We start from the raw sequence: 13,792 nt of genomic DNA on the forward strand, positions 1-13,792 counted from the left end.
ATTTTCTCTTTCATCCTTTTGTGTTTTTGGTCCCCTTAGGGGTTTGATCCCCACTTCTAAATTTTCCCTCTGTAGTGTGAACCTTCTGTCGAAGAACTTGCTCATTAGCATCTGTGGCTTGGCTTCCTCTCCCCTGTTACTTTCCCTCTTCCTTCCCCGCCGTAGCCCCCCTCCACCCCGTTAGGCCACCAGCATGTGTAGCCAGTCCATGTGGTGGGGCTGTTTATGTACCCATCTGGCTGAGCCTCTGACAACACAGGGATCTCTATTCCAATACCTGAGCTGTTGCCACCCCAGGTATGCCCAAGAATGATTGCTGGTATTCTGGAGCATAGGAACTTCTAGCAACGGCCTCCATGCTAGGTGGCCCTTACAGTGGCTGGATGGCACCCACGGGGAGAGCTTTAAGCTCCAATAAACTGACCGTTCTTTGACAGCCGTCTCTTTGAGTGGTAATGAGGATAATCGAATTCTGCTTATTAGGACTCTTGCCTTCCTTTGCTGGAGAGGATGGCCTGAGTCATCAGCTTGGAGTGACACACTTCTCCTGTACCTGGTCTGTACTAAGACAGCCGGGGTAGGGGGGGGGGGGGGTCGTTCACCACCACAAAGCCACTAAAAAGAAAAAAAAGATTGCCTGCTACCACAACTCAGACACATGACACACACTCAGTGCACCCCAAGGTCACCCACTCTCTTTCAGTTCGGGATCTTACAGAAGCCTGCTCTCGCGTTGTGCCCTGCCCTCCTCAACCTACGAAAGAGCAGAAGAGGAAACCCAAGTCCCAGGAGAAGGCTCCTCCCTTTGCCCCTTGGATGACTATCTCCCTCACCCCTCCACCCACAACCTTAGTCTGACATCTGTCTTATGGATGTCACCCCATTGTCATTGGTCAAGGATGATGACCGAGTAGCGTGATTGGTTCCAGCCCGTCCGCCTCCCACTTGGATACTCACTCCATGATTATTCAGTGGAACTGTAATGGATACTACCATCACCTCGGTGCAATCTCTTATTGCCTATTACTCAGCAGCTTCTATTGTTCCCCAGGATTCTCCTCTTACTGATGCTCACTCACCAACCCTTTACGGGTTTCGTGCTTTCTTCCAGAACCAGGTCAGTGCTTTTAGGGCTACTGGCGATGTCTGTGCATTGGTCCATACAGGTATTGTTAGTGCACGGATCCCACTTCATATCATATCGGAAGTGGTTGCTGTATGGTCCCACTTTTTGTGGTCACGGTCTGCAATCGGTGTCTCCCTCCTAACTGCCTTTCTTCAGCAACTCCCGCTTTCCCCTCACCCTCCCTTCTCCTTAGGGATTTTAATGCCCATCACCGTTTGTGGGGCAGTGCTTCGTCATCTTGTTGGGGGCTCCTCATTGTCCAATTTTTTGTGGACCACGACCTGTGCCTTCTGAATAATGGTTTCCCTGCTCATTTTAGTGCTACATAAGGCACATTCTTTGCAGTTACGCTTTTGCTCTCTTCTTCTCCCCTACTTCCTTTCTTATACTGGTCACCGTACTATGACCTGTGTAGTAGTGACCGCTTTCCAGTGATTCTCTCATTCCCTTCCTGCCTCCCAATGTCCAGGTTTCGCCACTGGACTTCCCATTGTGCCAATTGACCTCACAGGTCATTTCTCCACCTTCTTTCTCAGGTTGTATAGATGAAGTTGTCTGTGATGTGTCTGATAAAATAATCCGTGCTGCCAGCATTGCCATTCCTCACTTGAAGTGCCCTGTTCACCGTCGGCCAGTTCTGTGGTGGAGCACGAACGCTTTGCCTCCTCTAGATTTTTCTGTCCTTTCAGGAGGGGCAGTCTCCAGTTGATCATCTGCCACAGTTCAGCAGGCCTTTTCTTAGCACTGCCATTTTATTGCAATTTTCTTCGATATTTGTAAGGCCTACGACACAGTTTGGTGCCATCACATCGTTCTTATGCTCGATGAGTGGAATCTTAGGGCTCCCTCCTGGTTTTTATTCCCCAGTTACTCTTCCACCGGTCGTTCAGAGTCCAGGTTGGCTCTGTTCTTAGTTCTCCGCAGACCCAGGAGAATGGCATTCTACAGGGTTCTGTATTAAGGTCCTTTTTCTAATCAAAATTAATGGACTTTTGACCTCTTCCAAATCATTGATCACTCTGCTCTGTATGTGGGTGATTTCTGTATTTGGGCTAGCTCCCAATTGGAGAGCTCAGCAGAACAGGTCCAGGATGCCAACCGGCATGCTTCCATGTGGACATTCACACGCATTTATCAAGTAAGTCAACGATGGTGCATTTCTGTTGGCATACTATGGTTCATCCTGAACCAGAGTTCTACCTAGATGCCCAACACGTGACTGTGGTCCTGCAGTTCTGTTTCTTGGGTTTTCTTTTTGTCAACAAGCTTACTTGTTTGCCCCCTTATCAGTCATCTGAAGGTTGGCTGTACGTGTAAACTCGGTGTTCATTGCTTTCGTGCCCACACCTCTTGGGATGTAGATCATTCAACCCTTCTCTGCCCTTACTGGCTATTAGTTCTGTCCCATCTGGACTACAGTTGTCAAGTTTATAGATTAGCTGCCCCTTCCATGCTGCTCCTCTTGCACCCAGTTCACCATTGTGATATCGGTGTAGCATCTAGTGCTTTCCACACCAGCCCTGTTTATAGTCTTCTGGTTGACACTGGGATTGCTCCCCTTTAGATTCAGCTGTCCCAGATCCTGGTTTCCTATGCCACCAGTATCACTCATCCCCTGCTCACTCTTCCTATTCTATTTTTTTCACAGTTTCAGGTCATTACCCTTCCACAGCCCACTTTCGGGTGGGTTTACCAGTTGGGCTCTGCCTCACTTCTCTCCAGCATGACTTCCATCTCCCCTCCTTATCCTCTTCCCCACGTTCTTTCCCGACCCCCCCCCCCCCCTCCTCCCGCCTTGCTTAGTTCCTCGGCCTCGGATTCAGATGGATTTGATCAGGAACCAGATGCCTCCATTGTTCCAGTAGTGTTCCATTGTTTCTTCCAGATGCTCTTACAGGAGTTTCAGGATGACGTTCTTTTACACTGATGGCTCTAAATCTGCTGATGATCCTGTGGGATATGTCTTCTATTGGCACAGAAAACCATCTCTTGCCTGCCACGTGTGGGGTGTTGACTGTGGAATTGGTAGCCATCTATTGGGGTCTCTGATTTATTAAACAGTCCTACCTCACCCAAGTTTTATTAGCCACAAACTCAGTGAGTGGGTTTCAGGCTCTCACTCGGTGTTTTTCTGCCACCCCTGGTCTATGCCATCCGTGACCTCCTAGCTAATCGTGATGTTGCTTGTTCAGTTGATTTCCTTTGGGTTCTTGGCCATGTAGGTATTCCAGGTAATGAAATTGCTGATCATCTGGCTGAGGGCCGCAACCACCTATCCCCCATTCTCCATGACCCCTCTGGGGACAGATTCACAGCTTTACATCAAATGTCTTTTTGCTCAATCTTGGGCTGACCCTTAGGAGGTCATGCCCCTGTGTAATAAAATTGGCACCATAAAGGAGACCACCACCATGTGGCATTCTTCCCTGTGTCCCTCCTGGTGAGTATCTGCTATCCTTTGCCATCTTCGTATTGGCCATATTAGGTTCACCCATTGGTTTTTACTCCGTCACGAGCCCCCTGCCTCCCTTACAGTTGTGGGGCTCCGCTCACAGTGATCCATATTTTGCTGGACTGCCCTTGCCTTTCGGCCTTTTGCACTAAATATGCCCTCCCACCTTCTTTGTCTCAGATGTTAGCGAACAATCCTTGCATGGTTAGGCTGTTTTCAGTTTTCTTCATGAAAGTCGTTTGTGCTTTCAGGTATATGTCCTTGAATTTTCCTCTAGCATATTTGAGTCTCTCAGCATAGGCATTGGTTACAGAGTCTTTCGCCATGCCTCCACCCCGGCCAGGTCCCCCCCCCCCTTTTTTCTCTACTTTTGTCTGATTTGTTTCCCCTTTTCTTGTGCCTTCTTCCCCAGGTGTCGTCCCTGTTCTGTTGTGATAATGGTATGATGTGGGTGTTGGAACGAGTCTGTGGTGGTACTGGTGCCCTATCATGCATAGCATTTCTGGGGCACCCCTGCTCTCCCAGTTTCCACCTATCCTGCGCCTCTTCTTTCTTCTTCATGCTGCCCTGATGCCCCTTTTCCCTCATTGTTTGTACGTTATCCCTTTCCTTGACTGGGCTGTGCTGTTTGTGTTGTTCATTCCTTGATTCCTGCCATCCTAGATTGTGGGACCAATGGTCTCACTGTTTGGTTCCCTCCCTAAAACAATCAGTCAACCAACCAACAAACATTTTTCATCTAGATCACCCTTTATTTTTCCACCTGTTGGATGCGCTTCTCCGCCGTAGTATCGAAGCACAGTTCTACGCACTAACTTATTTTCAGAATTGTCAAATTCTGTAATTCCAGTTTTCATCTATATTTTTTTCTTGGAAATTCAAAACTGGTGCTCATATCTAGAGATTCTGCTGACGTTACTGCACAAAATTTACATTATTCCTGGCTTCTTCCCTTTCAGCCAGATCAGTAAAAAACTGCAGTACATCTGATGTGACAATTTTATATTGCTTCCAAATGTCTTCTCACCCTTTGCACTCACCAACAGGAGTAGCATTACACATGGGCCCATGCTCCTGCATTTTACTCACTACTGTGAACTGTGCCATGGAAGATTGAAACCACCCATGAACAGATGATATCACACAGAAAGAGAGATCATTCAGCTGGCACTGACCTTGTGCTCTGTTAACAGTGTACGTGTGGCTACAAAGTCATGAGGCATAGTGCCGGCAGATTCCAGGGAGTGGGTGTGACCTTGAGGTGTCTCAATTTTGCGATGGCCATAGTAGTATTGTATTAGGAGCAAAAAATTTCTTTGCAAACCTTCAGTGGTTAAATCTTATTTCTTACCATGGATTGTTTCTATACAACTTCTTAGACTTTAATGTTAAGTCTAGCTTAAATTGCTAAAAGATGTAATTGACATTTCCATTGTGTTTCTCTGACAAAAGTTCCATTTATGACTTAATAGAATCCGTTGAAAACAGACAAATATCTAGTATCTGTGACGTTAAAGTGTATAATTGACTTCCCTAACTGTGTGTTTATTGATGATTAATAAAATAATTACATCCTCTTCATTCAGTGATGCTACTCCAGACTGGCCCATAACCTGTCGATAAATTTCGATTTTAGTTGCAACTATCTATTTGGTGATGTTTACAGGAGCACATGTTAACATCTTTACATCCAGCGTGCTTGGACAAGAAACAACTTACTGGGCAAAGAGTAATTACTGTAATGTTACTTTAAAAAAAAAGATACGTGGAACATACACACGTCAAACCAAGTTTTGCATCGCCTCGGTTCCGGAACCTGTGCAGAAAATTGGAGTAGAGATCAACATAAACATCATTTCCGCTTTCTTTATTGCTCATGAAAACCACACATTGCATGTTGTACCACCATACAGCGAGACCTTAAGAGGTGGTCGTGCAGATTGCTGTACACACTGGTACCTCTTAATACCCAGTAGCATGTCCTCTTGCACTGATGAATGCCTGTATACTAAGTGGCATACTTTCTACAAGTTCATCAAGGCACTGTTGGTCCAGATTTTCCCACTCCTCAATGGCGATTCGGCATGGATCCCTCAAAGTGGTTGGTGGGTCACGTCGTCCATAAACAGCCCTTTTCAATCTGTCCCAGGCATGTTCAGTAGGGTTCATGTCTGGAGATCATGTGGCCACTCTAGTCCACCGATGTCGTTATCCTGAAGAAAGTCATTCACAAGATGTGCACAATGGGGGCATGAATTGATGTCCATGAAGATGAGTGCCTCGCCAATATGCTGTTGATATTTTTGCGCTATTGGTTGGAGGATGGCAGTCATTCCATGACCACCAGCGGCGTACGTCAGCCCCACATAATGCCACCCCAAAACATCAAGAACCTCCACCTTGATGCACACGCTGGATAGTGTGTCTGAGGCGTTCAGCCTGATTGGGTTGTCTCCAAACACGTCTCAGACGATTGTCTGGTTGAAGGCATATGTGACCCTCATCAGTGAAGAGAACGTGATGCCAATCCTGAGCGGTCCATTCAGCACATTGTTGGGGGGGCCCATCTGTACCATGCTGCATCGTGTTGTGGTTGCAAAGATGGACCTCGCCATGGATGTCAGGAATGAAGTTGCGCATCATGCAGCCTAGTGTGCACAGTTTGAGTCACAACACAATGTCCTGTGGCTGCACGAAAAGTATTAGTCAACATGGTGGTGTTGCTCTCAGGGTTCCCCCAAGCCATAATCTTTAGGTAGCGGTCATCCACTGCCGTAGTAGCCATTGGGCAGCCTGAGTGAGGCATGTCATCGATAGTTCCTGTCTCTGTATCTCCTCCATGTCCGCACAACATCACTTTGGTTCACTCAGAGACATCTGCATACATCTCCTTTTGAGAGCCCTTCCTGGCACAAAGTACCAGTACAGATGCGATCAAACCGCGGTATTGACAGACTAGGCGTAGTTGAACTACAGACAACAGGAGCGGTGCACCTCCTTCCTGGTGGAGTGAATGGAACTGATCAGCTGTCAGACCCCCTCTATCTAATACGCGCTGTTCAGGCATGGTTGTTTACATCTTTGGGCGGGTTTAGAGACATCTGTGAACAGTCAAAGGGACTGTGTCTGTGATATAATATCCACAGTCAACATCTGTCTTCAAGAGTTCTGGGAACCGGGGTGATGGAAAACTGTTTTTGATGTGTGTTCATAAAAAAAAACTTGCACAACATCCAACAACAAAATGAAGAAAAATAATTAATTCTCAACATGCAAATTGTGTTGGCAATAACGAAAACTAATTAAAATTTTGGCCATGTTTTTTTCCCTACACATTATTTTAAAACATTGAAGTTCTTACATGTGATCATGCTTAACATTGTAAAAAATCAGGTTCTAACCTGATAAATGCGGTATGATTAAACATGATGCACATTGCCCATTTTAAACTTCTGATGCAACTAGAAGCTTTATATGCAAATGAACATCTTTCCTGATGCACACCCATATATTTGAGGAAGAGGTTATTATTGGAAAATAAAAACGCCAACTAGCTGTTGTATAATTGCTTTAACTATCAAAATAAAAAACTTAAATTTTCACACATTTATGCATTGCAGAAAAAAAAATATTCCATGCACATGAAACTATGTGGACAAATTTGGCATATCATTGACACCTGCTTGCTATGTTTGATGGCATGCTTTCACCCACTTGCTTTGGAGAGTTTGTGGTATCAGCTGTTAAAATGTCTTATCACTGGAGTTTCAACCAGTTTGTGATTGCCATTCATTGATGTCTCCCAAACATCGTCAATCCCAAGTAACGCATTTGCAACAGCCTTGGGGAAAGCAGTGATACCCATTTTTTGTTTTGTAATTTGAACATACAAAGTATGAGCATTTACAAGAGTAAATGATGATTAATTGAAACCCCCAGCTGCCGAATCGTCACCTTAGTAGGCGTGACTAATGAGTGGATGGGCAAAGTACCTATTAGGAACATTACTTATGTACATTGTGGACAGTTCGGAATGTGGGTCTCACGAGAAGCATCAGAGAGATAAGTCCCTGCAGTCGCGCTATTCATCTGTGTCCTCGGTGGCTCAGATGGATAGAGCGTCTGGCATGTAAACAGCAGATCCTGGGTTTGAGTCCCGGTAGGGGCACACGTTTTCAGCTGCCCCCACCAAGGTACTGTATGTCAACAACACCTGTCGGCAGCTGAGGGTTTCAATTAATTATCATTTATTCTAGAGAAGCTGCACGGTCATCAATGGTATCTGTTCTTTAAAGAACAGCTACTATTTTCATATATATTTACAAGAGTAGTATTGTATAGTAATTTAAAGGCCACTTTGTGATACCGCTTCACTGACTTCCTCAAGCATGAGCCATAGGTTTTCTTTTTATCTGAAAGATCAATGAAGCGCTTGACTACATTGTAATCCACGATTGCATTTGGTTTTTTCACTTCACCTCTCCTTGTTTTCACAGCCACAAGCTCAGGTTTGTGTTTGGTTGTCAAAAAAATAATTATTATGTCCCTCTTGTCACATCACTTTCTAACAACCACCTTTGAATTGCTTTCTGCAATCATTGTTTCCCCCTTCAACTTTTTTGTCATGAAAGTTTTCAGATTACTCCTCCTCTTTGCGCATAGTGTTCCCACCAGATGAGTTCGTTTTTCTAGAAGAATGTGCACCAACTTCATAGAAGTGTAAAAGTTATCTACAAAGAGTGTCCTTTCAGAATTCAAAAGTGAATCCATTAACTCTAAAAAGTTGCTGTTGTTAAGTCTATAGCATAATTTATTTTCCACAATACACTTTAACATTCCAAGTATATTCACCTACAGCACACACTTTGTATAATGTCACTCCATATTGAAAACAGTTTTCCAGGAATGTACTGGTGAAATCGTAACCTTCCACGAAATCGAACCATTGTTTCATAGATACAAACAGCTTCACGTGGAATGAAAGCTTCCTGGAATTTTGTGTTCAGAGAATTCACAAGCTTCCTAATTTTGGACACCTTGTTATGTTCATCTTTGTTTTGTCGCAAAAATGTATGCAACTGAGGAACAAATCAAACATATTTCAGGACTTGATAGAAGACACCTGGTTTTTTGAAAAGCGGATTCTGGCCCCCAGAATCCTCCAATCTTGGTTTATGATCAAGCCCCATCACAACATAAGCCCCATAAATTTCCTCAAATTATCAACACTGATATTACTCCATAAAGTCAGTCTGGATGATGGTGATAAAGTTCATGCAGCTATTCCACTAACAATCTTTCGCTCAGCATAATGGTTTGTTTCATTCACTATGAGATTGCACATTTCTTCACCAAGAAAAAAAAATTGTAGACATCAATGGGATGACTATTTGCAGGTAGATTGTCCAAAAGTGCATTGCTTATTCCACAGTTACCAGAAGAAAAAAGTTGAGGTTTCCCTTTACATCAAACCACTTCATTCATGAAGTAGGGAACCCATCAGCACAAGAGATCTCTTCAGGTAACGTCTCACTTTCACGGTTTTTGTCAGTGGAAGATGAAACTTTGTTTGCAACATTTATAGACGTATTATTCGTAACTTGCATATGTACCTTCTGTTTCTTCAGAGGAATTATTTCATCTTCACTACTACTCTCGATCAAGGAATGAGCACAGTAATCTGGGTCGGAATCGCTACCACTTCCAAACAGTGATTCACCTGATAAACTCGATTCCTCCAACCATTTTCGGATTCTGTCCTCATGTGAATCCATTTTTCACCATACATCCACAAAATCTTACTGAAAACAAGCACTACTCACGCCACATCTGTAAACAAAATTTCAGTGCCAGCAAGGAACATGTATTGATGCTACATTGTAAACGGGTAACAATTGCCTGTCAGCCATTGCTGCCACTACAAAACCAACATCACAGTACTTCTCCCACTGGCCAGTATTATTCGACGCCGATTTGATTCCAACGCAGGTGTGATCGTGTATGCACCACAGGCAAATACTCTCAAACCCTCGCATGATCGAATATGATGGACATGGCGAAAATGGAAAAATTAATGTGCGTCAAATATGATGCACATGGTGTTGAAGTGCTAATAGCAAGTTAACTTCGAGGTATACTCAGAAATAAGAAATAAATATGATACAGTTTTAAGTTTTATTGTGATTGTCTTTAACAATTATGAATTATCAAATTATAACTACACACATTATTACTTTTCCAGTTACATTACCAATATTTGTGGCTTGGCTTTTTTTAGTGTCAGCATTATTGTAGCCAAGATAGACACGAAGCCCACGCCCACAACAGTAGTGAGAGTTTATATGCTAACTGGCTCTGCAGATGATGAAGAGATTGAAGAAATATATTATGAAATAAAAGAAATATTCAGATAGTTAAGAGGGACTGGAATTCAATAGTAGGAAAAGAAAGGGAAGGAAAAATAGTATGTGAATGTGGACTAGGGGAAAGGAATGAAAGAGGAAGCTGTCTGTTGGAATTTTGCACAGAGAGTAATTTAATAATAGCTAACATTTGGTTTAAGAATCTTGAAAGAAGGTTATATACGTGGAAGGAACCTGGAAACATTGGCAGGTTTCAGACTGATTGTGGTACTCATCATCTCAGCCTTTTCCCATGTCATGTGGGGTTGGCGTTGCTTTGCTGGATCCTTCTCTTCCATAAATGCCTATCTAGTGTTTCTTCTCTTAGCCACCCTTTCTCCTGTAGGCCCCCTGCTATCTTGTCTTTCCATCTCAGTTTCAGTCTTCCTCTTCTCCTTAAGTCATCAATTTCTAGGTCTTAAAACCCTTCTCCCCACATAGTACTCCCCTCTTCTCTGCACATGTCCATACCATCTTAGCCTACTTTCTTGGATCTTCTTCCCCCTGGGCCCCACTTTCACTGTTCCCCTGATGTACTGATTCCTGAGCCTATCCTTTCGTGTCACCCCACTCATCCACCTTAACATTCTCATTTCTGCCACTTCCATCTTATAAGTCGATGGGAATGGAAGGGAAGTAGGGAGTGAGACAGGGTAGCAGCCTATCCCCAATGTTATTCAGTCTGTATATCGAGTGAGCAGTAAAGGAAACAAAAGAAAGTTTCATGTTTAGGAGTTTGAGTTCAAGGAGGAGAAATAAAAAGCTTTAAGGTTTGCCAATGACATTGTAATTCAGTCAGAGACAGAAAATGACTTGCAAGAGTATTTGAACAGAATGGACAGTGTCTTGAAACAAGGATGTAAGATGAACATCAACAAAAACAAAACAAGGATAGTGGAATGTAGCCGAATTAAATCAGGTGATGCTGAGGGCATTAGATTAAGAAATGAGACACTTAAAGTACTAGAAGAGTTTTGCTATTTGGGCAGCAAAATAACTGATGATGGTTGAAGTAGGGAGAATATAAAATGTAGACTGGCAACGGCAAGGAAAGAAATTTGTTAACATTGAGTATAGATTTAAGCATCAGGAAGTATTTTCTTGAAAGTATTTGTGTGGAGTGTAGCCGTGTACAGAAGTGAAACATGGACAATAAATAGTTTAGACAAGACGAGAATAGAAGCTTTTTAAATGTGATCCTACAGAAGAATGCTGAAGAACAGATGGGTAAATCATGTAACTAATGAGGTGGCACTGAAAAGAATTGGGGAGAAAATAAATTTGTGGCACACCTTGACTAGAAGAATGGATCGGTTGGTACGACACATTCTGAGAGATCAAGGAATGACCAATTTAGTACTTCGTGGAGGGGGGGGGGGGTATAAAAATCGTAGAGGGAGACCAAGAGGTGAATACAGTAAACAGATCCAGAAGGATGTAGCTTGCATTAGTTACTCAGAGATGAAGAGGTCTGCACCGGATAGAGTAGCATGGAGTGCTGCATCAAACCTGTCTTCAGACTGAAGACCACAACAACAGTGTCTCTGTTCTCACTTCGAGAGTGAGTTACATAATACTGGAAATCTGACAGTATTTCTATGACTAACAAACATAGGTTCCATAAAATGATAATTATGTATGCATATAGTATAATGAATCAATAGTTACAATCAGGGCCAGTAGGCCCAAGTGACAAGCCATTGCTTGGGATGCTAGAGGTATCAGAATTGTAAGATATGTTACAGGACGTATCACAGTTTGTAGTGGTTGAGGTGCCAAGTTGAAAGGGACAACAAGTGCAAGATTAGTATACAGTGTGTCATAGTTAGTAGTAAAAACTGACAGATGATGGTGTACGAGGGAAAAGGGTGGTAGGAGGGCGTGTTAAATAATAAGTCACTTGTGTGGGGAAAATGTTCTTGAAAATGGTCCTTCTTACAATGATTGAAACATAAAAATTACAATAATAAGCATTAACGTGCCTTATAAAAGCTAGATCAGCTTGTTTACTAAAGAGTGTAGCACATATTTCACTTAGTTCACCTTATTCTGTTGTATTGCAATTTGCATCTTTCCTAATTTTTCTCACACACTCCTTCAGCTTTTCTCTACCTCTGGCACCTACGTGTGTATTCTGCAAGCCATAGTACGATATGTGGCAAAAAGTATTTTGCGCACAAGTATTACAAGTTCAAATAAAATTTTAGATGTGTAACACGTTCAACATTAACTTTTTCAATTACTCAATATGATTATTGTTTTGAGGATATGTTTATTTGTATTTGTTTCCTTGTTCTAGTGTAAATAATGTGCACCTGAAGTTGGTAAAGTGTTTTTTTGATACAATGTGCACTAAGATCCCTATGCCCTTTGCCATTGCCACCCATTTTCGAATTTTTAGTTTATGTGTTAGATATTAGCTGAAATAAAATATTTCAAATTAAGACTATATTTTTTATTTGCTAAGCCTGAATAATGAGTATCAACAAAATTACAAACATTTTTTTCTTTTCCAGAGTCAACAGGAAATTTGTTTATGAACAGATAGAAATTGAAGGCACTGACATTATCATAAAAAACAAATTTAAATGAAAAGTAAACTTCTGCTGCCTTCTTTTGTGAAGAAGTTTTACAATCTGCATGCATGGAAATGTGCTTTCAGATTTTAAAATTTGTGTTATTTACAGAAAGTGTCTGTGAAGTTAAATTGTTTTGTATCATTACGGAATGGTTTACCTTTTATTGAAATGAGGAAGTTCATTCACATAAAAGGAATAGGCAATCGAATTATGTGATCGTTTGTTTTGTGAAGTAATATATACAGGAATTGAATATTCTTACAGAATTAATATAACAAAATATGACTGAAGTACTGTGACATCTTGTATGCTATTGGTTTGTACAGCAGAATCTAAGTTGGAGATGTCAATTCCAATATTGATGTGAACAAATAAATATGTAACTCTAATCTGCACCTTCTTATTTTTACCCGTATTATCGTACTTCATTTGTATATTTACTTGGTCCTAAATAGATCTATTCCTCATTACAGTGGCTGTAGTTTAATAATTAACTATTTCGTCCACTCATTGTGTGAGGGCTCGCTTGCATATATAATACAGGTAATCATACTGTAGCTGCAACCACATTGAAGGGATATTTGTGAGGAGGCCAGACTAACAAGGTTTCTGAAGAGGATCGGCAACCTTTTCAGGGCAACATGCTGGATGATTGACTAATCTTGCCCTGCAATACTGAGTCAGAGCATGAAATGTTGGAGCCCCTAATTGGGTGGGTAGGGTAAGTAAGTTACAAATCAGAAATGGAACTTTAGTGGGGATTGGTGGTATATGGCACATAAACAAGTCTTCTGTACAGGTGACTTCTCATCCGATCCAGTAAGTCTCCCCTGATCCCGAGTTCTGCATGACTTTTCCGAACTCTACCCCTTTTCCTAAACCTCTCCAGTGTGTTTCCTACACCCCTCTTCATTCTCCTTCAACCCTTCTGCTGGAAGGAGAAGCCACTGGTTCCGAAAGCTTGTGTAAGTAAAACCTTTTTTTATGTGCGTGTTCTCCTGCCGCCGGTTGGAGAGTCGATTTTTATCTATCCATTTACATTATATTGTCAAAAATTTATTATTTTCGTTTTTATAAGTTATTGTTAGAGAGAGAGGGAATCAGGGAGGAAAAAAGTCTGTTAAGAAATAATAAAAATATTGATTCAAATTTTCAGTTTCATTTTCTGAATCACTAGTCGACATACTGAGAATTTCAGACATATTCAGTTAATAATTTTAAAAAGACTTTGGGA

At 42.1% G+C, this 13,792-nt stretch overlaps 1 protein-coding gene across 1 annotated transcript in view; it reads left to right on the forward strand.

Annotated features, from left to right (window-relative positions):
- LOC124771311 (ARL14 effector protein-like) overlaps positions 1–12,947 on the forward strand; it is a 91,458-nt gene extending 78,511 nt beyond the window's left edge. Inside the window, exon 4 of the mRNA XM_047249317.1 lies at positions 12,496–12,947. Coding sequence (XP_047105273.1) covers positions 12,496–12,571 — 76 coding nt within the window. The 3' untranslated portion in view covers positions 12,572–12,947. The remainder of the gene's footprint in view (positions 1–12,495) is intronic.
- The last annotated feature ends 845 nt before the right edge of the window (positions 12,948–13,792 follow it).

The sequence above is a fragment of the Schistocerca piceifrons genome, unplaced genomic scaffold (assembly GCF_021461385.2).
Source record: "Schistocerca piceifrons isolate TAMUIC-IGC-003096 unplaced genomic scaffold, iqSchPice1.1 HiC_scaffold_936, whole genome shotgun sequence".
Classification (NCBI taxonomy): Eukaryota; Metazoa; Arthropoda; class Insecta; order Orthoptera; family Acrididae; genus Schistocerca; species Schistocerca piceifrons.